At 42.4% G+C, this 27,020-nt stretch overlaps 1 protein-coding gene across 3 annotated transcripts; it reads right to left on the bottom strand.

The window, feature by feature from the left end:
- Positions 1-293: 293 nt before the first annotated feature.
- On the bottom strand, positions 294-25,555 carry LOC309368982 (coiled-coil domain-containing protein 169-like). Of its 3 annotated transcripts, none has more exons than XR_014167978.1 (9): positions 25,351-25,554; positions 23,183-23,265; positions 22,078-22,188; positions 21,928-21,968; positions 10,369-10,467; positions 10,124-10,177; positions 5,593-5,669; positions 3,653-3,742; positions 294-638 (listed from the first exon to the last, which is right to left on the bottom strand). XR_014167978.1 is itself a non-coding variant. In XM_081909455.1 (9 exons), exons 1-8 carry the CDS (start codon positions 25,419-25,421, stop codon positions 3,692-3,694), a joined length of 582 nt encoding a protein of 193 aa, XP_081765581.1. In that variant the 5' UTR covers positions 25,422-25,555; the 3' UTR covers positions 294-638; positions 3,653-3,691. The 3 variants fall into 3 exon arrangements, 2 of the variants coding, with proteins under 2 accessions (XP_081765581.1, XP_081765580.1); XM_081909455.1 differs by having other exon boundaries at positions 3,653-3,737; positions 25,351-25,555; XM_081909454.1 differs by lacking the exon at positions 3,653-3,742 and having other exon boundaries at positions 25,351-25,553.
- Between the last annotated feature and the right edge of the window lie 1,465 nt (positions 25,556-27,020).

Genomic DNA, 27,020 nt, shown 5'->3' with positions numbered 1-27,020 from the left:
CTGAGGCCTTTAAACTTCTGCCTGCAGTCAAGCTGTTCTGTGCTTTGCACCTTCATTGCACATGCTATAGAATCATACACTTGTACTAGAGCAGGGGTGGGACCTTCTGGCCTGCCAAGCCTCCCCATTTGGCCACTGAGGTCATTTTGTGGAAACCATGCTCACCCACCTGACATGATACATTGCTTATTCACCTTGAAGTGGAAGAGCAACAATTAAGTGCTGCTAAATTACACATATCTGGAACCACCCCTGGAAGTGAAGGACAATGAGGAAGAGATCCCACATCAAGCTGCAGACTTCACCAGGTTTTTCATTACATTGATTAATATGTCATGCACCAAACAGGTGGTGCAGACATTTCCTTATATGCAAATCTACTAGAGTCAATCAGGCTTGCTTTGCTCCTAAACGTGATTAGGAAGACGAGGGTTACTTTTAATATAATCTGTATCAAAATAATACTTTGCACTTCACTACAATTCCTATTGGGGGAAAGGAAGAACAAATCACTAAAAGACCCAGAAATAAGAAATCAGAGTTTCAGTTTTGGAAGATGCTTGACTCCTGCAGTCTTTTTAATTGGTCCTTTCTTTGGGTCCAATATTCGTTGATTTCTTGGAATATTGCACTTTCCTCTGAAACATAAAGAAGGACAAACAGAATTCAGAAAGCACAATTAAACTTGCTCATGTAGCTGCAGAAACTGAAATTGTTTGGCAATCCTTACTACTACTACTAGACACTGCTGTCACTGCTATTATAAAAAATATGGTTGCCTAGATTTTGAAGAGTAAGTAGGCTGCCAAGCTTAAAAAATAGGGTTAATAAATACGTATACCAAATCGGATGTTCTTGGAGACTAATAAGAACACTTTAACAATAATTATTCCCAGTCCATGGTTTCGGAATGATACAATTTATATGATAATCAATAGGATGCTGAACATTTGAACAAAACCTAGAAATGATTCAAGCTGGGAATAACTGGTATCAATTATTTCTTTGTAAGAGATGGAAATTGTTTTCTGTGTGTCCAATTAAGAGTTCTCTGCAGGAACTATCCTCCCTAGAATCAGTGTTCAGTTCTGTGCCCTTACATATACAATTAAGGAAGCTGGCTAGACATATTCTATTATCTTCCCAGATGCAGCCAACATAAACATAAAGATGGACCCATCAGCATTCTGCATTACTTTCCATTGAAAAGCACTGCTCTGAAGTTGGGTGTTCACAGTTTACATTGTAGAGAAAGGCACCCACCTGACAGAATCTGGGTCAGATTTGTAGTGAGAAAGAGAAATGATTGACCTTACATTTAATTCTGTCATTCAGCACAGCACAAGAGACCCAGAGTTCTCCATACATTTCAGATAACTTGGGAAGGGTCGCCATTCCAAAAGCAAAAGACTGACCCCATGCCCTCTGTCATACAACAGATAAGTTGCAGTCTTCTCAGTCTAGCTTTTCTTCACACAAAAACCCATAAGGTAAGATGAGGGGTCATGTATGCTACTCTAAGCTCCTTGGGGAAAGACACAAGTGTACTAATAAAATTAATTCAGACAGTAGAGGGGGTCTTATTCCTACCTCCATGCCATACTTTGGAGTAAGACAGAAGGAGTAAGAGAAAGAAAGACTCCTGCTATCTGTCTTTCTCTAAAGTTGGTAGAAAGGCAATGAATACAGGTTATCTCAGGGGTCCTCAACTTTTCAGGGTCAGTGGGTGCTGGTGACAAACTAGTTGTTGTGGGGATGTGGTGTAACACAAAATGGCTGCTGCAGGAAAGAGGCTGAGCCAGTGCAAACAAAAATGAAGCAGGAAGAGCAAAGTCTCTCATGCACTGTAGATGTTTGAGCAGATATTTAACTGAGACCTTTCGTGGGTGCCACAGGAAATACAGGCAGACTGCGGTGGTAACTCCTACGTTATCATGATAAAAAATGGCCGCAAGAGTTATGCCCTTGACATTTTGACTAATAGTTTTCAGTGTAATGAGTGAAAATCACTTGTGGGTTTTCCATCACATGGCATGCTTTTTAAATCGATGAACTAGCACAGTTTGATTCCCGTTTTAGTTGATATATCAGATTAAACTAAAAGCCATCTTACATGGGAATTTTAAACTCTTTTCCTAAAGCTGACTCACTTTTGGCTGACACTGACACAATAGAAAAATGTGGTTTTAGTAAATTGGAGATAAAAGTTTGGTGTCGGGGTAGTTAAAGAACAATGAAAAGATGGATTCCTCCCCCCACCCAATCCCCTTTTCATTATTGGGATTCTAATCTGTGTTAGCGACCACAAATAGAAAAGCAAGAGGTGGCATTTATTCCGAATGAACTGTGTGGGAGACAGATTGTATAAGCTGCTCTTTAAAAGTGAATCATTCAGGAAATCTTCCTCCTACAGTCAGGAAGCTGACTCTGATTGGCCTGTGCATGGTGCTCATAAGCATCATCAAGGTCTCTATGTTATATGGAACTTTCCTTATCACTTAAAATACCCCTTACTGTTCTAACAGCAGATTCAGAAGTTTGCCTGAAGAGCGCTATCACTTCCTAAAACACTTCAAATAACTGTCTTCCACACCCTGAGGAAGTTTTCAGGTCAGTCCCTGGGGTGCAGATATTTTTTTAAAAAAATGTTCACATGCACTATAGTATAGTGACTATACCACCACACATGCCTGGTGCCCCAACACCATGTGTTGTCTCAAAAAAGAGAGATTCTACATGGATCTAATTATGTGAATTTGTCCATGAAAGCAAAGGACTGGAAAACTAACAGAATTATGGCAGCTGCCATTAAATTCACACAGAAAGAGAAATTAAACATGCTTTATGTGAGATTGTTACCCAGTTATTTAATTACTGCAGAGCTAAAAAAAACCCCAACCATTAATAAACGTGAATGGTTAATAGAGTTGTAAGGTAGGTCAGAATCTAAAGAACCATGCAATGAGTCCAGCTAGCCTAAATGAGCTTTTGACTTGTGCTTTTTGAACAGTGGGACTATGGCCACTTCCTCTAGAACAGGCATGTCCAACTGGCTGATCGCAATCTACTGGTCAATCACTCAACATCTTTGGGTCTTCCTCCCCCGCAAAAGCTCAACAACTTTGGTCAATTCAATGGGTAGATCGCTGCCAGTTTTTTTTAGTGGGAGTATGGGAGTAGACTGCAGTCTCTTGGGAGTTGTACATGCCTGTTCTAGAACCAAGAAAAACTTCACAAGGAATATGTGGTTTGGACTGCTGATTTCCTGTTTCAAGAAAAAAGCCCCAATTCTGTATTAAGTATTATTAATTTCATTTCTACACTGCTTTATATTTTTCTAGAAAATGTCTGTTTACATTATATTAAAACATCAAACAAAACCATCCAGAATAAAATATTACTGAAGAAAGGCAAATATAAAGTATACATTCAAAGCAACATAATTACCAGAAAACTAAAATATCTTAAAGATTTCAAAATAAAACATTACAAAGGAGGTAAACTACAGAACATTTAACACAGCAAAGTTAACCGAAACAAAATTGCCTTCAACATATCAAAAGAAAATGTTACTAAAGGCAGTCAAATATAAAACCTATCTTTATAACAACACAATTAACAAGAAAATAAAATATTATCATAAGCATAGAACCTATCTGCTGTTGTTGGTGCCAATCCTGCCAATGGTGGTTCATGGCAGGCGGCAGCTATGGAAGCTCAGGCTGGATGACCTGGGTCTGCACTAAGAGACAGCACTAAGTAACTCTTGGGACACTGGCAACAGAGCATTTTCTTGTATGAAGGTGTCCAGCATTGAGATTATCGTTAGTTGTACTCAGCAGTGCCATATATAGGAGGGGAGTGGCAACAGCACCAGTGAAGCTGCCGCCATCAAGCCAAAGCTCTCTTGACTTTGCCCACCTTGCCCCACACCATCCCTGTCTTGGTGAGTGGCAGCACAGTTGTGGGGAGTGCACAATGGCTGCTCCACCCTGCTCACACACCACTGCTGCTTGTACTGATAGGATCAGAGACCATATTCAAGATGGTTTTCCAGACAATGAATTGTTCATCAAAGCCCGGGGGTGACCATGTAGTGTCTGGCTGATGTTTTCGACTCCCATCAGCCCCAGCGTGCATGGCCAATGGCCAGGGATGCTGGAAGCAGTAGTCTACAAGATCTGAAAGGCACCATGTTGGCCACCACTGATCTAAGTTATTAAGGGATGAAATATTGATTTTCACTGAATAATCAGAAGATGTCACCTGCACTAATCCCTTCCTATTATTGTTTTATGCAACTGATATATTTAATAAAAAAGACAAGGCAGTTAATAAGGCCTTAATCTGTGGACTGCCAAACTACAAAGATTATAAAAATGAGACAGCAGGATCTGGTTTTCATAATGGGATACTTTATTCTAGGTTCTATAGTCAATTGTTACTGCTACAATTATTTGTTCTAAATTCAGACTTGGCACACAAGCCCCACACAGCAGAACAGTTTTCCAGGGTCCCCTCAAAATGGCTTGGATCTCTCTGTTCATTATGAACATTTAATAACATGGAAAGCTTTTTGCGGCACCTGTATAATTAAAAGACTGAGTTTGACTTTTACAAATCTACCTGAAGCAATTAGGCTATGGCATAATGCCATGTTAAAATTATCACTGTTATTATATAAACGAGAACTGCACCATCTATAAAATATTAAATATCAAGTAGAAATTGTTGCTCAGATTTTTCAGTTGGGTGAAACTGGACAGGAAGAGGTTGGGATAAGTAGGATAACTGACCGTTTCCCTTAATATTTAAAATAAAAATATGTGCTAGAATCCAAAGAGTTGTACAACCAAACCAGCAAGCCCAAGAAGACTTCTGGCTTTAGTTTTCACTTACATTTCATAAACAAGGAGTAGAAAACACTCAACCCTCCAAGTATTGCTGAACATCATCCATCATCCCTGGTCATGCTTGCTAGGAGTGATGGGAGTTGTAGTTCAACTCCTGTCATAAACATTAAGGGCTCATCCACACTCCTGCTTGTTCCAAGCCTAGAAAACATGCATCCAAGCAGATTTCCCCTTGCCCTGCTCCTTTCCCAGGAAAAAAACTGCACTTCAGTGCTAAATCAGGGCAAACGTCAGTCCAGAGACAACCCAAAATACCATTTGCTCTGACTGAGCACTAAAATGCAGTTTTCCCCAGGGAAAAGCAGAGGAAGTGTGGATAAGCCGTAAGTGATGTGTTACGTTTTTTACACTGGAATAAGCCAGCCGTCACCAACCTGGCTTCAGCACATGGTTAACAAAGAGAGAGCTTTACCACAAGCCCTGGTTCAGAGGGCATACTAAACCTTGGCTTAGTTCAGTGTGGCATATGAATAAATAAAAAAGACTGAGGAAGAGCAAAGTGGCTGCAAGCTCAACACCGGGAACCAGCACGTTCACACGGTTTGGGTAAGCTATAATTTGGCTTACCACATGATGCAAACCAGGACAATGTTGTGTTAATAAAATGGTAGATCTCAACATAGGCTGTCCCAAGTTCCTTAAAAACACAGGCTGGGTTAAAAATATATATATTATTTACCGCATAAGCTGGTCTTCCCTCTTCATTTCTACTGCATCCATTTTCTGCCTCTCTGAGGGTTTCAGTGATCCTGAAATCTGCAGAAGTAAATACATGTTCATTCCTGAGTTTACATGCAAGCTGGAAATGTTACAGACATATTTGGCAGAGATCTGTTAACACATAGTTGCGTGCATGTTGCATGCTATGTTCAGTTTTTTATGACACCTGGTTAAGACAAAATACCATCATTATTTGGTACAGTAAAAATGAGTACGTAAGGACATAACCACATCTTCCTAGAAACCATAATTTCAATCCTGGTTTGCAGGGCAAGCATAAGCACAAGCCGTTTTTGTCAGTTCTGATAACACAGCAAACTACTGCTTGCTTCAAACCAGAACAGGAGTGAGGGAATTGCCAGTATGGTGTACAGTGGTACCTTGGGTTAAGTACTTAATTCGTTCTGGAGGTTCGTTCTTAACCTGAAACTGTTCTTAACCTGAAGCACCACTTTAGTTAATGGGGCCTCCTGCTGCTGCCACTCCGTTGGAGCACCATTTCTGTTCTCATCCTGAAGCAAAGTTCTTAACCCGAGGTAATATTTCTGGGTTAGCGGAGTCTGTAACCTGAAGCGTATGTAACCCAAGGTACCACTGTAGTGGTTAGAGTGGTCTGGAGACAAGACTTTTGTGGAACGGTTGAGGGAGTTGGGTATGTTTAGCCTGGAAAAGAGGAGATTGAGAGGATAGTCATCTTCAAATATCTAAAGGCCTGTTACATGGAAGATGGAGTAGGCTTGTGTTCTCCTGCTCTGCAGACATCTCTGTAGCACAGTTGGTTTGCCAATGACCCGGTGCTGTAAACCAGCTCTCCATATAGCAAGCCCATGGGATCCTGCCATCTTCTATTCTGTGGACATGACCAAGCAAGTCCACAGAATGGAAGATGGCAGGATCCCATGGACATCATTGAGACAGGAGTACAAACATGCCCGGAATATGGGCTTGGGAGAGCACATCTTTGTTTGAGACTCTGTCTATGATGTGATTCCTGACACAGCGCATGTGGAGGCGTTGAGGTGTCGCTCCTGGTGGCTGCAGTTGCCCATGACTCACTTCCATAAAGCAACTGTGCCCAACATTGCTTTATGGTACTGGACGTTAGCACCACATACTCCCATAGCCTTTTGGAGAGGTGAGCCATTGTCATAGCTGCCTTGTCAGTACGCTTGTCCAGATCAGCATCAATGTGATAAATAGAATATATAAGATAAAGAGGGAGCATGCAAGTCCAGGGCTCCTCAGTTGGAAAGGCCATTCTCAACGCTGGGTATTATGTCTGAAGTAGCCCTGAGACAGTGCATGCAGAAAACGTAAGAAAGTGCTATATAAATACTATTGTTTATCAAACAATGAATGAAATCAGCTGCTTGAAACTTCAGTCTTATGCATATGCTTATAATGCCAATAACAACTGACAGCTCCTGCTAGTGGACTGCTTAGCCAATGGCACAGGATTGTTTCATTGACAAATCTATTACAATCTGAATCTTAAGAGACTTGTGCACAAGTGTGCTTTTATTGGTGATCCCAAATAAAGACTACTATTTAAAATCATAACATGATTTTAGTCATTATGGTGTTGGAAAGGGGAGGATATGCTTGTGTTGTTTTAAAACATCTGCTTTCTAGTTTACATGCTTTTTTAGTAATTGTATAATTTCCAAACTGTCCTTTAGCAATGAAATCTACAAACTCTATTTAGATCTCAGAGGCTACAGCAAATACTACTAGAGCTCTATACGTTGCTCCTTCCATCTAAAACATGGAAAAATTCAAAGGGAAATCTTACTGACTTTCAAAAGGACATAGGGGATGCCTGACTTTTTCTGGATTGCAGCAACAGTTTCCAAAGATGGTTAACCTAAGTTTTGCTGAATAGGGAGCTAGGTGCCCATGAGTGAACACATACCTCCTATTTGTTCCCTTCCTTTCTTTCTCTCCATTCTCCTTAAACGGTGTATGTGTTATAAAACAAAAATGAATCATTATTTTCTAGCCAAACAAGGCAAATTGTTCTTTAGCAATGGCACCTCATTCCAGAAGACACAGATAATTACAGAGAGTGAACCATTTGCTTGCTGCTTAAATACATGGAAACATGGCTAATTGCAGCCCTCCCTTTTCTCTGCACTGATACACAATGAACTGAGCGACAGTTGTTTGTTTGTAGCAGAGGCAAAGCATCATGCCAAGCTACTACTTTGAATACTATTTAAGGAATAATTTTCTTCAAACAATATAAGGAGACTCTTTTCCAAACTATATATACATCATCATCATCATCAGGCTTGCTGACTTGACTTCATGCCAGGGAATATTGCTAAGGTACTTCCCAAGCTACAGTAACTTCCAAAAATTTATGATTTATCCATTGCTCCTGAAAGACAAGGAACTCTGGGTGTACCTCCAAAATGCTTATAGTAATTCAAGGCTACTAAGAGAGCTGGAATTTGTCGTATATAATCCAAGTCACTCTTGATTACTAAAGGAGTCTAAAAAATGTGATACTTTGCACCTAAAAGTCAAAATGCAGCACATCAATCCATGTGGCATGCTGAACCAAATATTGGGTTATGGGGCTACCAAATCCTCCTCAAATGGGTTGGGGAAAGATGACACTTCCAATAGCAGTCGCAATATGAATCTAGGATTGCAGAATACAGGCTTCATTTTTGTGTGCGCACACTATGAATGTATATATGTAATATGTGCCATATGTGAAAGAAACAAGAGTATGCTCCATTCTGAGTCACTCAGCTGGGTGTTCACAGGCATGTTCACATATAATTGGAAATATTTTGTTTAAAAAGCAGTCTATATATAATAATTTAAATAAATAAATAAATGTTAAATCTATTTAGCAGCCTGAACCAGGGAAGGCACACCAACAGGGCTGGCAAAGGGAAATGTATTTGAAGGCAGCTTGATGCCGAAGCAGGGTGCTCATGTAAATGCTTGAACTACAACAGCTTCCTTCTGAAAAGTTCATTAAAATAATACTGAAGTTCATCAGGTTGCCTGTGATGTCCATTTCCAGCCCCAATTCAAAGTGCTGTTTTTGATCCTGAATGAGCCACATTATATAAGGGTCATCTTCTCCAATATGAATTTGCCTGCCAATTAAAATCATCATCGATTGGGGAAGGGCTGTGTAGAGCATCTGCTTTGCATGCAGAAGGCCCCAGGCCTAATCCAAAGCATCTGCAGGTAGGTCTGCCTGAAGTTCTGGATAACCACTGCCAGATGGAATAATGGTCTGACTTGGTACAGTATATGACAGCTTCCCACTTTCATGTCTCCACAGATCCTTTTCCTACTTGTGGTTTTGGAAGCTAACATATTGGCAAGAGAGTCTTTTCTGGTAGCACCCAAACTATGAAACTCCTTCACTAGACATCCTCACTTGGTACCCCCATAGCTATATTTGAGGCATCAGGAGAAGACCATCCTGTCCTCCTGGGTTCTTGTGGTATTTCAGATATATTACTGCTTTCAAGTGCTGTTCTTATAATGCTGACTTTTGCAGTTTTATGTTTTGCAGTTGTTTTATTATGCCACTGAGTCTGAATCCAACCTATAATACAATGGCTGAACTTGAAACCAATTGAAATGAATGGGACAAATCAGGCTGCAATCTGAACTCCACTCACCTGAGACTAAGCCCCAATGAATACAACAGGACTGACCTGTGAGTAGACATAGTTAGGATTGTTAGTCCGCTATGTTTTTGTATGGATTTGTTTTGTAAGCTACTTTGAGGAAAATTAAGGCAGCATAACAGACATATTATTTTAACAGAGTAACATATTCAGTAACTTTTTTTTAGACCGGAGACTGGCAGGCCCCCAAGTAATTGTAGTTGTCAGGCTTAGCAGACAGGATAAAATGTATTTAAAAATGGGATACTTGATCATCTTTCCTCCTTCCAAACAGTCAAGTCTTTGGAATATTTTGTAAAGGACTGGAAGTCTTTGCATTTCAAACTCAATTTAATTAAACTCAAGTAATGAGCCAACAAAAGCCACTGGTTACTCAAAGGCAAAGATCTAGTCAGGACTGATGTAGAAAAGGAAAATATGTAACTGAAGATCTTCCACCTTATGATGATATCAAAGTGGTACAAAGGCTTATCTTTAATAGAATTGCAGCTGGGGGAGAAAGAAGTAATATGTAGAGAACCTGTCTGCCAGCAGTAAAACTTAATGCAGTATAGAAATGAGGCTGCTGGTGGTGGAACAAAGTAGTCAATTGGCTGTCAAGGGTGGAAGCACAGATTCAACCATTTAATTTGACATGGGCAAAAAGATGGCAAGAGTGATTAACATCCCTTTCTAGCATTCCAGCTGAGTCAGACTTAGCTTTGCAGAGTTTTCTGGCTTGGAGGCAAATCAGCTTAAAATAGAGAAGAAAAGTCCAGCGCGAAAAGAGTAATGATCAGCTTAGGATAAAATGTTTTCTCATCAGGCTACAGAGATTTTTGGACTTACTTGTGAAATCACGGCTAAGTATGCACGGCGTTCATCATTAGCTTTATGGTAAGCCTAAATTCCAAAAAAACAGATAAGTAGTTACAACAGAAGAACATACAAAAGATTAAAGAAAAGCATAACTCAGGATTTATTTATATATTCATTCTCGTATTCTTTTCATCAGTGTTGTAAACAACAACATATTGGACAACAAATAAAAACTTCTAAAGTATTTGTGGTGCTGGTTATGGCAAAATACAAACCTTTGTTTCTTGTTCCAATCGAAGCTCGTAATCTTTCAGTTGGTTCTGCAGACTTTTCTTCTCTTCTCCCAGTTGTTTAAGAAACTGATTTAAAGAATCCTGCCATTAGGTACAAAATAAAATAGAATAAAATCAACAGATTTATACATAGTTTCTTGTTATTTCACTAACTGAAAAAAGAAGATGACAATTTCTACTATCCTGAATTTATGGATGTGCACTTTTAACGCTTAGCAATTGCGGTCACTGTTCTTCCTGCTGTTTATTAGTCTCCTGCTGACTTGCCCAAAAAGATGAAGACAAGAAAAAACAGGCCATATGTTGCTATCAGTTCTGCACTGTAAAGTTTCGATGTCTTAATGAGATGCTTGCAGCTCACTTTGATTCTTGTCCTCCCCCAACTGAGCAAATTGTGTTTTCTGTAACTCCAGTTTAGGTAAATGCCGTGGGTAGGAAAGATCATGGTTCAGTTGCACAGACCTATTTTCCTTTACAAGCTTCTTGCTGATTTGGCAGCATCGTTTTCAGTACCATTTACATAATTCTGTGTCAGTTCTCCCCCTCCTTCAAAAGTCTTAGGCGCTGGTCCAGTTCAGACACAATGGGAAACTATGGACTCCTGCTACTTGAACAAGTTGTAAGAAGCCTTCAGCTTATGCATTTCCTCTTCCTCTCTTGTCCACCGGAGGAGAAGAGTGGAAACCTTCACTTGATTTTAAAACAACCACGGTTCCCTGCGATGTCCAATGTGATAGAATTACAGTTAGTTTAAACTATAGTTTGAAAACAAGGCAAGCTCCAAAACTTGCAAGTTCAGACATCATCAGAACCTTACTGGGCTTAAAACTGGAAGAAAAAAACTTTTGAGCTCCACCTTGCAGTCATGAAAGAGGAGAGGAAAGTGTATGTGAACCAGAAGCTTGCCCCAGCTCATTCACTGTAGAAAATCATGGATTGCCATTACATGTCCAGGTAGGGTTGGGAAAGACTGCTTTCTAAAACCCTGGAGAGCTCCTGCCACTCAGTGCCAACCAAGGTGGTGAATCTCTGGCCCATGGTTCTAATTAGGCCCATCAGCCTTCTCCATTTGACCTGCAAACCATTTCAGTCAAGCCTATGCAAAGGCAGCTTGTGCCTGAAAAATCTTACGCAAAGCACTATGAAAGATACTGCTCTGAAAGTTCTTCACAAGAAAGCCTCCTGTGTAACCTCCAATCTCAACATTTAAAATGAAGAGGAAGATAAAAAAATTCCTTCCAGTAGCACCTTAAAGACCAACTAAGTTAGTTCTTGCATGCACACTTCTTCAGATACACTGAAACAGACTTCACCAGACCCTTCTATATAGTGAGAAGGTGGGGAGGGGTATTACTCAGAAGGGTGGTGGGAATGGGTGATTGGCAGATAGCTGTGATGAGCCTGTTGACGACTCTTAACGACTGCAATAGGTCTTACAGGAAAAAGCAAGGGGTGAGAAGGTGATAGCTGTCATCACAGCTATCTGCCAATCACCCATTCCCACCACCCTTCTGAGTAATACCCCTCCCCACCTTCTCATTATATGGAAGGGTCTGGAAACTTCTGTTTCAGTGTATCTGAAGAAGTGTGCATGCACACGAAAGCTCATACCAAGAACTAACTTAGTTGGTCTTTAAGGTGCTACTGGAAGGAATTTTTTTGTTTTGACTATGGCAGACCAACACGGCTACCTATCTGGAAGAGGAAGATGTTTGTGTGTCATAAAGGTCCAGATTATAAAGCAATATGGCCACTCCATTATCACCGTGGAAACAGGTTGGAATCAGCTTATGCAAAATGCATCCCGACAATGCTCTCCTATACAGATCTCTTAGAAGGAAGCTCCATTACGTTCAGTGGGACTTACTTTATGTAAATGTGTTTAGGACTGCACTCTTACTAGCCAAAGAGTAAGGCCCATTGTACAAAGTGGGACTTACTTCTGAGTAAGCATGCATCAGATTGCACTGAAAATTTTTCACTGTGATGGGACTACTGCAAGAAGCAGGGAGAAGGTAAACAGCATATTTGGTGCTATTTGGATATGATCATTAAAAAATACATCACACTAGTTCCACAACAGAGCTGTCCATTTTTTAGCTTGCTGAGAGAAGTATTCTTTTTATGTTAAAAAAAACCCAGAGAGCACAGTTTACAGAGAAGTGAACAAAAGTGGCATGTTATTAAAAAAATGCTGACATATTACAATAAATCCCCTGCTGGTTTTGAAGTCAAAAACTGACACCAGAGCCACAGACTGCAAGACGAATTCTCCCATAGCTGGGTAGCTGACTGTTAACTTTAATCTTCTCTAGAGGAAGTAACACACAGCATGGAAAGATGAAAAACTACTTTTTCTTCTTGAATAAACACCAAAGTCATGCATGCATCTTTCATTTATGGATGATTCTCTCTCGAATGAAGAACCTCCACCATTGATATACTAGAGCCTAGAAAACCAGTAGATCTGAATGGTAGATCTGAATGGCAGTGGATTTAAGTCAAGCTAATTGGATCTATGCAGAAAAAGGATAACTAACATTTAGGAACTCCTGTTCTCATATCAACTTGCCTGTCTGCTTTGGTCATCTGAAGACCCTCCACATCGGGTCCCCATCAGTAGTCCAGAGAAAGGAAGGGCATTTTATGCTGTGACAGCCTGCCTGTACAATCTTCTTCCCCTCCAAGCTCATTTGGCTCCTACTCTGGTAACTTCAGACACCAGGCAAAGTCTATCTTCTGTTCCCAGGCCTTTCACTCAGTAGTTTTGAATATTGTAATAGAGTTTGTGAAGTTGCTTGTTGTTATTTTAGGTTTTTTAAAATTGTTTCTTTTTTGTAATATAAACCAACAGTTGATCACTGTCATGGAGAGAATATTGGTCAGTTCATATGTGTGTTTGTTCCATGTCAGTTTTGCGTGTGTTCAATCATTAGTTTGTTCTGTCTCATTTCCTGTGGATTTTTTTAATGCATGAAATCTCCCCTAAAGTATGCAAAAATGTATGTTTTTCTATACATTTTTCCTTAAAATATGTAATTTATGCATTTCTGTACACATTTCCATGTAAAATATGCAGTTTTGCACCAAAACTGTATCACTAAATACACAGAAGTGTATTGTCAACAAAATCTGATTGTCAACCCATGCTCCACACAGCATATAAATCTGGGAACTGTGAAATAGGTTGCAGTTTAAAACGTAGGCTGAATGAAATTTCCTTCTATTCTTGATTCTGAGTGTGTGTGGGGGGGATTCCTAAAACAAATGTGTTTTCTCCCCAAAGCAAAGGGGGAAAAGAAATATTTGTAGCGCAGGCAGAATGACAACATGTCAGGAGCTATAAGCCTCATCTGTCATACAACTCTCCTGGGTTTTGAGAAGGCGAACTGTGAACTAAACAAATATTTACCAGTGAGTATCCCAATTTTGCTTCAGAGATAAGAAACAATCACTAAAAGAGCTGATGAGTAAACCAAAGAACAAATAATATTATTTTGTCATCCAAAATGTTGCCAATGTAACTGCCATTTGAAGTAGCCTACTCCTTTGTTGATGAATTGGTAAAGATATGAAAGAACATCACATTCTGCAATGAGATACTCTTTTTGCATTGGAGAAACATCAAGATGCACCAGTAAAATGGAGCCTTTTTACTTAATGTATTTAACGCTTTCCTCCTATTGCAAATATCAGGCATGGATGGGGAGGTGATTCTGATTGGGAGGTGGGCAGGATTAAAGCCTCTTTTTTCATCTCCTCAAACATCATAGTCGTGGTTTGAGTTCGGCTTCCCTGCACCCAACTATTTATTCTGTAATAATCAGCTACCCAAGAGCAAGCAACTTTGTGACAGACATCATGGCTAATTTGCTCCTGAGATAAAGAAAGAGCTATAGGAGCTTTAAGCTAAAGCTTTCTAGGGGTACAAAACTGCCTTCTTTGCCCAGCAGATGTAGGACTGTTGAATTTGCTGCTGGTAAATGGGCTAGGCTGTGTGCCTCCGCCTTTGTTCACCTTGTATATTTATAAATAAACTCAAATTATTACAGAAATGCCTTAAGTCTCCACTGAGCTCTTTCTCCAAAGGACACCAAACTGGAGTAACGGCTGCCCTTGGAATGCCTTGGTACTCAGGGAAGTGGGGAATACGTAACTGTACAATCACATGTATGCTGACTTCCAAGTGAGTCCCACCATGTTCAATAGAACTTACTCCCAGATAGGGACAGAGCAGGATGGAGGAGAGAGAAACGTGCAAGCCTACCTAATTTGCACTTCCCAAAACAATTTGCAAACCAAAATGCAGCAAGCTATCCTTCAAAATTTGTACTTCTCCAAATTTTGCAATGCTGTTCTCCAACAACAAAAAATACATAGGAAAAAGTGTATAAAGGAGAAAGTATACACAAAAATGCATATATTCATGAAAATAATGTACAAAAGTGCTTCAGATGAGGGGAAATTGCTCACAAAATATGCATATTACACGGCATGTGTACAAAACTTCATGCAGGTTTTTTTTAAAAAAATCACAAAGTGATATGGAAAGGGTGAACTGAAGTTAAGATTTGGAAAAAGGAACACTGAGAGAAACTGAAATTGAAAGATTTATCAATTCATCCTAGGTAAGTGTGCAAAAGATTACAAACTAAAAGGCTGTGGAGCATCATAATTTGGTGGGCTGCTCCCTTGATTTCATATCTTATTTTTGGCATTTTGCAAAGTCTCAGGTTTCAGGAGACAATCGCCTCATCAGATTCTTGTTTCTCCACTTCTGCAGTATTGCTGGTTTAAGCATCATTCAACTGTTTATGTGGCTGCAGGCAGCCTCTGGTTTTTTAAAGCCACTAACATACACAGTAATCACATTCTGGATAATATAGCATATTGCACAATTAGCAATGCAAGCAGCGTTTCTAATTAATTAGTCCCTAGTATTCAAAATGCATTTTAAGCCCCTTCTCAAAGGACTGCAAATTTGTTTCCCCAAAAATTTGGCATATCAACTGCTGAGCTAGTGACATTTATTTTAATCTCAATTCCCTTTTACTTTCTCCATTGAGTAGAGGCCCAGATGTGATGTATTTGTTTGACACATTGTGGAAATGACAACCACTGTGAAGCCCCTGTAAGCTAGTCAACCTGCCATTTGAAACCAAATGCAAATATCCCATCTGAAAGAGCACAACATTCCCTCCTTCAAAAGCCAATAGGTGGTCTCTATCAGATGGCTTAATGACATATTTTAACATTATAAGCCACAACTGTGAAGCTCATGGATGGCAGCACTTAGATTTGCAACCAATTAGTGAAAATAAATTAAGACTAGAGAGGCTGCATTTTAATTAATTTATTTATTTTGCTACTGTAACAAAAATCCCATTGCACCTATATGGAATTATTTATACTGTACGCATGATGGTGCTTGTGGTAAAACTGACAACATGGCTACTCTTCAATTAAACATAAACCACACAAATACAATGGGCACAACACAGCCAATGCTAGAGCAATTTGAAGCCTCCTGTAACCACTGAAACCAATGGGACTGCAAGGTAGCTATCATTACCTGAATTGTGATCAATATGTAAAATATCTCACTAACCTATGTCAGGAGCTAAAAGACTCTGAAACTAGGGACCTAAAAGCCTGGACCATATTTAAATATGAACTGCCCCCTGGTGGCTAATTTTAAATTTTACAATCAGGTTTATTGAATAAACCTATACAGTGGAACCTCGTGTTACATGCCAACCCGAACACTGCGGGTTATGAGCACCGCTAACCCGGAAGTAGATGCCCCTTGTTGCTAACTTTGCCCCGGGATGCGAGCGGAAATCACATGCCGGCAGCGCGGCAGCAGTGGGAGGCGCCATTAGTGAAAGCACGCCTCATAGAATCATAGAGTTGGAAGAGACCACAAGGGCCATCGAATCCAACCCCCTGCCAAGCAGGAAACACCATCAGAGCACTCCTGACATATGGTTGTCAAGCCTCTGCTTAAAGACCTCCAAAGAAGGAGACTCCACCACACTCCTTGGCAGCAAATTCCACTGGCGAACAGCTCTTACTGTCAGGAAGTTCTTCCTAATGTTTAGGTGGAATCTTCTTTCTTGTAGTTTGGATCCATTGCTCCGTGTCCGCTTCTCTGGAGCAGCAGAAAACAACCTCTCTCCCTCCTCTATGTGACATCCTTTTATATATTTGAACATGGCTATCATATCACCCCTTAACCTCCTCTTCTCCAGGCTAAACATGCCCAGCTCCTTTAGCCATTCCTCATAAGGCATCGTTTCCAGGCCTTTGACCATTTTGGTTGCCCTCCTCTGGACACGTTCCAGTTTGTCAGTGTCCTTCTTGAATTGTGGTGCCCAGAACTGGACACAGTACTCCAGGTGAGGTCTGACCAGAGCAGAATACAGTGGCACTATTACTTCCCTTGATCTAGATGCTATACTCCTATTGATGCAGCCCAGAATTGCATTGGCTTTTTTAGCTGCCGCGTCACACTGTTGGCTCATGTCAAGTTTGTGGTCAACCAAGACTCCTAGATCCTTTTCACATGTACTGCTCTCAAGCCAGGTGTCACCCATCTTATATTTGTGCCTCTCATTTTTTTTTGCCCAAGTGCAATACTTTACATTTCTCCCTGTTAAAATTCATCGTTTGTTTTGACCCAGTTCTCTAATCTGTCAAGGTCGTTTTGAAGTGTGATCCTGTCCTCTGGGGTGTTAGCCACCCCTCCCAGTTTGGTGTCATCTGCAAATTTGATCAGGATGCCCTTGAGTCCATCATCCAAGTCGTTGATAAAGATGTTGAATAAGACCGGGCCCAAGACAGAACCCTGGGGCACCCCACTAGTCACTCTTCTCCAAGATGAAGAGGAACTTCTCATGTTATGAGAAGTTTTGGATTACAAACAGACCTCCGGAACGGATTAAGTTCGTAACCGGAGGTACCATTGTATTACTTCAGCCATTCTTAACTAGTTGTTTTTCCTAGGATATACCCCAGAACACACTAGGAAGGCCTGCTTCACTCTGCAATTGATGCAATTGCCAATTGGAGCATCATGCCCTTAATTAAGACTTCAATTCAGAGTTTTATCATGGGAAAATCAGTGCCAAGTTGAGGGGGCACAAAATTGAGAAGATCCATAATTGAGAAGATCCATTTGTGGGCGCTAAATCTTGGCCTTGCACATAGCTCCATAGTACAAAAGATTGCCAAAGTCCATCCCTGGTCTTACCCAGTAAAAAGACATTCCCAAAATGTCATGTGATGTCTGCTGTGATGCTGTGAGGAAATTATTCTCAATTTCAAAATAAGTTGTAGTGCCAATACTCTCATGAATCTGAAAAGAAGGATGCTTTTCCTGGCAAGTGGGAGTTTTCCTGTAAGTCAACTTGCTCATAAAAAATGGCATCCATATCAGCAAACTGGAATATTTCCTTACAAGTAAATTGGCATGCTCTTGTGATCTCTTATTTGCCCTTTTCTGCACAAATATGCCCACATTTACTCAGGTGCAATTCAGTGGAGCCTACTCCCAGATAAATTAAGTTAGGAGTGCAGTCTTAGTGCCCCTCTACTACTCTCTGCATATACATATGTTGTTGTTGTTGTTTAGTCGTTTAGTCGTGTCCGACTCTTTGTGACCCCATGGACCAGAGAACGCCAGGCACCTCTGTCCTCTACTGCCTCCCGCATATACATATGACACACATGCAAAGGCTAGAAATACCACAGCGCTATGCTTCAACTTGCTGGCATCATTATCCACAGCCATCCTCCTTCATCTTGAGAATATAAGATCCCTGTTGGATGAGGCCAGTGGCCCATTTAGTCCAGCATTCTGATCTCACAGAGACCAACCAGGTGGGAAACCTGCTAACAAGACCCGAGCACAAACATAGAAACTTGAATTCAGAATCACTACTGTCTCTGAATCTTGAAACCCAAGTTTTGTAGCTTCCCATAGGAAAACTGGTATGGATGCAGGGTTACAGAATGAATGGTATCCACTATAAGTTACATCATGTATCCCAGCTTCCTCAATTGTTCCCAACAGAAATATTGCTAAGACGGTATCACAACTACATGTATCATACTTATGAAAGTCCTGCAATTTTCACCAGTATATTTGCCTATCAGGATCTGTCTATTAGGTTGCTGCCGTGCAGGTATTGTCACCATGGCAGAAGCAGAGGAAGGCCACCTCTGCTAAAAAAAAAATTCTGAAGAAAATTTTTGTTCATTCCCTGAAATCTCTTTTGATGAAAGGATGCTGGCTTCCTAATTTTGCAGAAAGCAAAATTTACAGTGCATGATGCTTCCAGTGAATTGCATTTTGATTGCTTCATAATTGTTGCCAGTATAAAATAAAGCACATGGGGCACTAACGAATGTGCCAATGAAACAGAGCTGACAGCAGGGATGCCGCTGAGCTGCCACTTGATTTTAGGGAGCAGTTTCAATATCTACCTTGAAATGTAAAGACACAGATTCTCCTTGTACGTTGCACCTTTCAGTTCTATCCTGCTGCATCTAATCATGTGCATTGGTTCTATTCCACCACCATTTTGGGAAAGAAACCAAGCTCAAAAGATATACTTAGAAATACCATTATACATAGATAACAATGGACTGTAAAAGGCACGGAGAGAAAAACAACTCTCAAACAGAGTGACCTTTAGCAGAAATTGCACACTGAAAATCCAATTTGCTCCTGCATTTGTCATCCAACCATTTTCATTACCATTAAAAATTCTACTTTGATTTCAGTATGCCTGTCCCCATGATACCTAAAAACCTATTTTTTTATTATTACCTTATTACTTTAACTCAAGCATATTAACCTTTGCAGGCTAAACAAAGCTATAGGGGAAAGCCAAGTTCTGGTAGAATAGCCTATTCTAATTTGGTTCTCCTGTTATAAACGATGGTCGCTGGCTTCAGTTTGATTAGGAAAGGGGTCAACTAATAATAAGTTATCTTAGAGAAATCTCAGGAAAAATTGCTTCTCCCTTAAGAGTTCTAAATTAACTAATAATGTTGCCATACTATCTTAAATTGGCGTAAAATGTCATCTGTTCTAAGTCGAAGATCTGCAGCTGACAAGGAGCAAAGCAATCACTGTCCAAAAGATTTGGCAATGGGATGTTTAAGGCTCCAGGGACCAAACCCAGTGACACTCCCAAGCCTAAGAAGTGGTACAGTCTGAGAGTTTATCTAACCAAGCTCTGAACACCCTTTCTAACCTTGCCCAAGTCAGAAGCAGAGGATTTTCTAAATGGTTCTGCCAGGTCTCCATTTAGCCTACGGTATGTTAACCTTGGACTTCAGTAAAAGCATTTGAAACAAAAGCAAGCAAACAAGCAAAAGACAATGCCATATTTTTTGCCCTATAGGATGCACTTTTTGCCCTCCAAAAATGAAGGGGAAATGTGTGTGTGTCCTATGGGGCGAATGCAGCCTTTCACTGAAGCCTGGAGAGCGAGAGGGGTCGGTGCGCACCGACCCCTCTCCCTCTCCAGGCTTCAGGAAGCTACCCCCCCAGCCCGGCAAGCTCTGGGAGCGATGGTGAGGTTGCGTGCAACCTTGCCATCGCTCTCGGACCCGTTCTGGGGGTTGAGGTCGGGGGAAGCTCCGGCTTCCCCCGCCCCCAGGCCCGCAAGCTCCAAGAGCGATGGCGAAGCTGTGTGCAACCTCGCCATCACTCTCGGACCCGTTCTGGGAGCTGAGGTCAGGGGAAGCTCTGGCTTCCCCCGCCCCCAGGCCCGCAAGCTCCGAGAGCGATGGCGAAGCTGCGTGCAACTTCGCCATCGCTCTCAGACTCTCCAGGCTTCGCGCAGCTCTCCGCAAGTGGTGGGAGCCCGGCGCTGGGCTCCCACGGCTTGCGGAGAGTTGCCTGCATGCCGAGTCTGGGCGGCTTCAAGGTTCGCGCAGCTCTCCGCAAGCTGTGGGGCCGGCACTGGGCTCCCACGGCTTGCGGAGAGCTGCTTGTTCTGGGGCTGGGGTCCGGGGAAACAAATTTCCCCCCCTTTATTTCCCCCCCCAAAAAACTAGGTGCGCCTTATGGGCCGGTGCATCCTATGGGGCAAAAAATACGGTACTTCATCCCACACCTCCAGTATTAAATGCAAATATTGTAAACTTTGAGAGAAACATTTTTTCTCATATTATTTTAAAGTATTACAAAAATACAGACAGGTCATTTGAGGAGTTTCCCTGGCTTCTCTAATCTCTAATTTAGGGTTAGGGGTGAGCAGTTCCTGATTGCATATGTGTCAGGAGTCCAAGTTTAATGCATGTTCATAGCTTTTTGCAGTCATTGTATCACTGAAGTTTATTCCAGATTGTCATGGGTGGAAAAACTGACTACTCTGGATACTAGAATTCAGTGGATTCTTAATGAGACTGCACCCCACCCCCACACACATCACATTAGCAGTTAGGGTTAGCTTCTCACCAAGGAAGCCCAGGCAGCTGCTACCACCAAGAGCACTTGTAAACAGCTTCAATTGGCATGCTAGCTGTGACCTGCTCTAGAGAGTCCAGATCATGCAACTTCCAGCCTAGACTGCTCTGATTTGCTTTACACAGGGCTACCTTTGAAGATGGTTCAGAAATTACAGCTGGTACAGAATGCAGCCATGTATTAGTTGAGACGAGGAGATTAGATCATGTTTTGCTGATACTCCATCTGCTGCACTAGTTGCCAGTGTGTTTCCAAGCCGTATTCAAGGTGCTGATGATGACCTTTAAAGCCAAATAGTTTGGGACCAGGTTATCTTAGGGACAGCATGCACCCACATCAGTCTAACTACACCTTAAGATCTGACCTTTTAACATGCTCACCAGCAAAATCTATCAGGATGGTGAACACAAGAAACATGACTTTCTCTGCAGCATCCCTGCCCTCTGAAATTCAATTCTAGAGGAAGTTAGGGAGACTCCTTCTTTGATTTTGTTAAAATAACGTTTAGAGACTAAGGTGAGACGCCAGATGTTAGTTGGAAATTAGGCCATTTGTCCAGTGCTGGTTTTCATTGTCAAATTTTATTGATAAGGGTATTGGGAATTTGTGAAACAATTGTTCTAAAAACAGTATAGAAGTCTCTTAAACAAATAGGCCAGCAGGATATCCCCACCACCCAGCAATGCATGAAGAAGTCCTAAGAAACAGGGTTTATTCTCAGCATTTGCCAATGCATTATAAAGCCAATTTGTACACAGATCAGTGATCACATATGACAGTCTCACCATAGGCTGGGTGCCGACCCATGCAGGCTTTTCCTACAGCCATCATGGGAACAGTCCAAAAGAGGCTGGGGTGGTTAAAAAGCATAACAATTCAATGGTAAAAGCCAGCAATTATTTAAGCCAAACCACTCTTCGATGAAATGCTACAAGGCAGAATGAGGAGTAGATGTGTCTCAAGATTACCAATCTATCTGTAATATAAAACATTTCCTTATATAGTAGAATATAGTAAAACTACTAGACATCTGTTCAGTTAAATGCCACCATACTTACCACATGCATTTGATCAAAGGAGCGAACAGATGCCAATCTGTCTACAAATAAGAAAAAAATGCAATGAGCCTTCTGATCAACAATATGCAAGCACAGAGAATGTTTGTGAGTAATAGCTGTCAATGCCAAACAAAAAATCTTAAGCCATACCTGTTGGGCTTTCATGAACCTGCTCCATTTTTCCCTGGAGAAGGCCAATTTGCCTTTCTAACTGTCTGTTCAATTCTATTTGGGTTTCATATCTGGTTTTCCATTCATTGTCTTAAAGGAAAAATAAAATGCAATTCAGTATGATTCATTTAAGGTTAACAATGGTTTGTTTTAAACTCTGAGAAATTTGCTAAAATATTCATCTGCAGCACAAACTGACAAGGCTACAAAAATCCATAACATGCTAGAACAACATCTCATAGGTTCTTAGTCCACAGGGCAGCAAAATGCAGAAGGAATGAAGCACCTGATAGGGGGAAATACTTCTTTCCCTGCTAAAATCTGAGCAGGTTGACTGTTCATTGGCAGAGGATGCTTAATGGTTTTGGTACCAGAGCAAGTGAGCTGTTGTCCCCACACATTGGAAACCTGAATCCAATTTCATTCTTACAGATGGCTGGCAGATTCCATTTGCGGGGGAAGATGGGCCAGCTGATGTCTCTTTCTGGTAGCTATCAGCTCTGACCATGGACCATTAAGATATTTCCTAATAGAGATTTCTTGAGTGTTTGCAATGGGAAAATCATCAGAGCTTGTGTGTGTGTGTGTGTATGTGTGTGTGTGCGCGCGTGAGTGAGTAGAGAACAGCACCACTTGTGAGCTTCTTTGGAACCTGCAGGTAAGAGGCAGAATTAGGGAGTGTATGTGTGAACATGTGCTAAGTATTGGGCCTGAAGCACCTTGTCATGCAGGGGCTTTCTAGAGAACTGATGTGTATTGGTGTATCTGCTGTCTTGGAGCTGCTGTCTCTGCCCCCACTTTTGCTGAATATTCATAAAAGAAATATTACAAAAATGCTGCAAGTCTCCTGTGCTTTTTCCTCCAAAAGAACCCCAAACCCACTTACTGCTGTTCCTGCAGCTTCTTGCTACTCATAGAAGTGAGAAAAATGCAACAGTATGCTTTGATCAGCATGCACAGCTGGCACTTAAAAGGCAATTTAATATCAATACCTGAAGCTCTTGTTGTGTTTACTTTGTAATTAGATGTACAACATCATGGGCTTTTTATTACATTTGCAGAAGGCTAGAATTTAGTCTCTTACCTTCATCCTCAACACTGTTAAGTCTTTTCTCCAGTTCTGCTACTGTATTTTTCATTTCGAATACTGAGAGTTCTAGCACTTCTCTGTGATGTGGAAATAACAAATAGTTACATAATTTAGAACCTTCTAATAGACAAGGGGAAGGGAATGTTTTTCAGCCCAAGGGATGCACACAATGGTGGGTGGGCTCAGAAGCAAAAGTGGATGGACAACAAGTGGGACTGTTATCTTTGTACAAAAGGCTACATTCCACCCACAAGAACCAGAGGTTTCTACATCACTCACCCACACCCACACCTTCACACCCAATCCAGGCAAGGAAGAGACATTATCATGGTTCTAGGACACATTCCAGCCAGGAGCAGCAGCACTAAAGGAGGATGCAGAGCAGACCTCATAAGGGCTGCGGCTTGGTGAAAGGGGTCATGGCTTGGGGAGAGTTCAAAGGCCAGATACAGAGGGTTGCATTTGGCTGACAGGCCAGACATGTACAGAATGCAACATACCGTATTTTTCGCTCTATAGGACGCACTTTCCCCCCTCCAAAACAGCTGCCTGCAGCCCAAAGCCCAGGGAGCAAGGCATGGTGACCCCGGGCTTTGGGCAGCTCTCCGCAAGCCTGCGGAGCCTGGCAGGAGTTCCCGCTGGGCTCCCAAGGCTTGCGGATAGCAGCCTGCTGTCCCCGAAGCCAAAACAGCGAGACGGGGAGCTGCGCAGCCCTCCGCCTCGCTGTTCCAGCTTTGAGATGGCTGTGCAAAGCCTCCGCAGGGCGGCGGGGTGAAGGCACCCTGCCGCCCTGCGGAGGCTACAAAGGATGTCCCCGAAGCCTCAAGCCTTTGGAGTGCAGCTGCGCTCCAAAGGCTTCAGGGATCTTTGAGGCTGGCGGTGGGGGAAAGCAGTGCTTCCCCCCACCGCCAGCCCCACAAGCTGGGGGGGGGGGCAGCGGCAAGGCCTGCTCTTGAACGCACCTTGTTTTTGAGGGGGAGAACAAGAGGAAAAAAAATTCCTATTCTCCCCCTCCTATGGTCCGGTGCGTCCTATGGTCCGGTGCGTCCAATAGAGCTGAAAATATGGTATATGATAACTGGGGGGTTTTACACTGAGGAACACATCCTCATAAGGTACCATTCAAAACTCCTGTGACTGCGTTTTGAACTAGTTGCAGTTTCCCGACCATATTCAAGGTCAGCCCAGTCTAGTGTGTGTTGCGGTATTCTAGATGCATGATTCTGGAGGGGTGGCATTACGGTATATTTCTGCAAGCACATGGAGCTGCTTCTCTCATATCCTTTCCTTCATTCAAATCCCACTCCCAGTGTCTCCACACCTTGGAACCCTACTTAACTAGAATGCAGCATGTATTTAACATTTATAACCCACCCTTCCATAACAATGCTTTAGCATGGGTTATAACATATCAAAAATAACCCAAAAGGCACCTGAGTGTTGTGATGTACAGTGTACTTTGGTTTCACAGAATACATAGGATAACAATGGCATCTGGCATACTGAATTCACCCAACAAGAGTTAGTGATAGCTACATGAAAAAATGAGCTTCAGTCACAAATAAGCTGACGGCCAAGTTCACCTCTAACCTCCACATGATTTCAGGCGGTGTGGCCTCTTGCGTAGGCAGAAGCCAAAGACACCACCCATCCATGTTCTAACATGGAACATTTAATTTAAAAATGTGCAACTGATGTCACCGCTGAGATTTGCCAAGCTGTATAATTGGCCAAGCATGCTACGCAATCCGTTTGGAAGTGTTGGATTCAAGACTCTCCTCTTTGGTAAACCCAGCAGGTCCTTCGGGGAGGCAGAAGCCACTATTCCCCTCCCTCTCCGTCTCCCTCTTGTCTCACGATATAGAGGCATTCCTACTGTTCTACTTTGAAGGGCTGTTGTTGGTATGGCCCATGAATACAAACGAAGCCCTTCGACACTCCAGCTAAAATATAATTATTAATACAGGGCGCAGAAGGGGACACCGTGTGTGAGAGCACATGTAGAAAAGTAGTTCCTTCAAGCAGTCAAACAATTATTAATTATTATTATTATTATTAGGGCGGACTCTGGCGCTCCTGCCAGTCAGAAACGAGGCGCGGCGTAATAATGCGCCCCTTTTGCGCGGGGCTCTGCGCAGCGCTGCTGGGCGGAGGAGACTCACTTCATCTGCTTCTCCTGCCCCAGATCCAGCACGAGCCCCTCGAAGTCCGGCAGCTCGCCGCCTTCTCCCATGGCGCCTCCCTCCCTTCCCTCAGCCGCACTGCGTCTCCGTCGCCTGGGAGCGAGAAGACAGCGGGTGGGGCGGGGGCGGAGAAAGGAACGCTGGGGCGAACACGTGACGGCAACGGTCGCCCGCGCGCCTTATTGTCCACCTCGCGGCGCCCATCGCGTTGGCGCGCTCTCTCTCTCGGGTTTACGTCAGCGTGCGGCCGATCGGCAGAGGGCGCCGTCGCCGCTCATGCGCTCGTCTGCAGAGGCGCGATTTGTTGACGGGGGCGTTTCAAAAGGGACCCTCGCCTCCTAATTGTTGCCAAAGCGGTGGCAGCAGCAGCAGCAGCTGTTTGCTTGCGCTGGAGTTTTAAAAGGAGCTCGTCGGAGCCCTTCAGGTGCCTAGTTTGAGAAAGGAGGCTTTAGAGTTCACTGCAGCTCGGGCGATCATGCTGCTGCCCTCCAGGGGTTGTTAAAAACGACAAAGTGAGGGGTGGCAGCGAATTAATCTTCGAAACTCGCTCCCCCAGGAGGCAGCGATGGCGAGCAGCTTGGGTGGCTTTAAAAGGATGGTTAAAAGAGGCGGCTGTCAGTGGCATCCATTCTTAAGGAAGTCAGCCCTGAGCGCTCACTAGAAGGACAGATCCTGAAGCTGAGGCTCCAATACTCTGGCCACCTCATGAGAAGAGAAGACTCCCTGGAAAAGACCCTGATGTTGGGAAAGATGGAGGGCACAAGGAGAAGGGGACGACAGAGGATAAGATGGTTGGACAGTGTTCTTGAAGCTACCAGCATGAGTTTGACCAAACTGCAGGAGGCAGTGGAAGACAGGAGTGCCTGGCATGCTCTGGTCCATGGGGTCACGAAGAGTCGGACACGACTAAACAACAAAATCAGTGGCTACTAGGCAGGCATCATGGCTATGCCCTGCCGCTACATGCAAAATCAACTAGGGGTATTTTAAGTTTGATAGCTTGACTCATTTTGAGGCAATGCATTTTTAAAAACGGCTGGAATGCAGCCTCCAGCTTGCTTTATTGCAGGTGTTTTCTGTTCCTGACACCCCAGTGTGTTAGCAGTGGCATTATTCTTAGCTGCTCTAGGATGCTTCCCCAATGCTACATTAGTTACAGTAAGGCAAACCCCACCATCACCAAAGATTCATGGTATAAAAAGCTAAGGCTTTCCAAGTAGGAAGTTACAAGATACACACTAAGAACATAAGAGCCCTGCTGGATCAAGCCAGTTAATTATACTCCTCCATGAATCTGTCTAGTCCTTGACTTACTTAAGTCCTCCAAGTTGGTTGCTATTACTGCTTCCTGTGGGAGCGCCATAGTTCATGTCCTGTGTGAATAGGTATATTGGAATTGAAGCAATGCGACCACTCCAAAACCTTTGCAGGTGCAAACAGTATTAAAAGCTGCATCACATGTGACTGCCCTCTCTAGGCATCATGAACACAAGTCAACAGGAATGTACAATAAAAAGATTTCTGGAAGGACATTCTAGGCTACTCCAGGGAATGTAGCACGCTCTACCCACATAAGCAACTTTTAGGTAAAGGTAAAGGGATCCCTGACCATTAGGTCCAGTCATGACCGACTGGGGTTGCGGTGGTCA

This window comes from Podarcis melisellensis, assembly GCF_964234715.1.
Source record: "Podarcis melisellensis genome assembly, chromosome: 4".
NCBI classification, from domain to species: domain Eukaryota; kingdom Metazoa; phylum Chordata; class Lepidosauria; order Squamata; family Lacertidae; genus Podarcis; species Podarcis melisellensis.
Note: the sequence above shows the minus strand (reverse complement) of the source record. Positions and strands in the feature narration are given on the sequence as shown.

What these genes read in the sequence shown, in the direction of transcription:
- LOC309368982 (XM_081909454.1), bottom strand. Translation starts at nt 25,421, where the DNA reads ATGGGAGAAGGCGGCGAGCTGCCGGACTTCGAGGGGCTCGTGCTGGAT. An exon ending in ACTTAGCCGTGATTTCACAA is followed by an intron (nt 5,670 to 10,123) that starts GTAAGTCCAAAA and finishes TTACTTCTGCAG; the next exon opens with ATTTCAGGATCACTGAAACC. An exon ending in AGGGAAGACCAGCTTATGCG is followed by an intron (nt 639 to 5,592) that starts GTAAATAATATA and finishes TTTATGTTTCAG; the next exon opens with AGGAAAGTGCAATATTCCAA.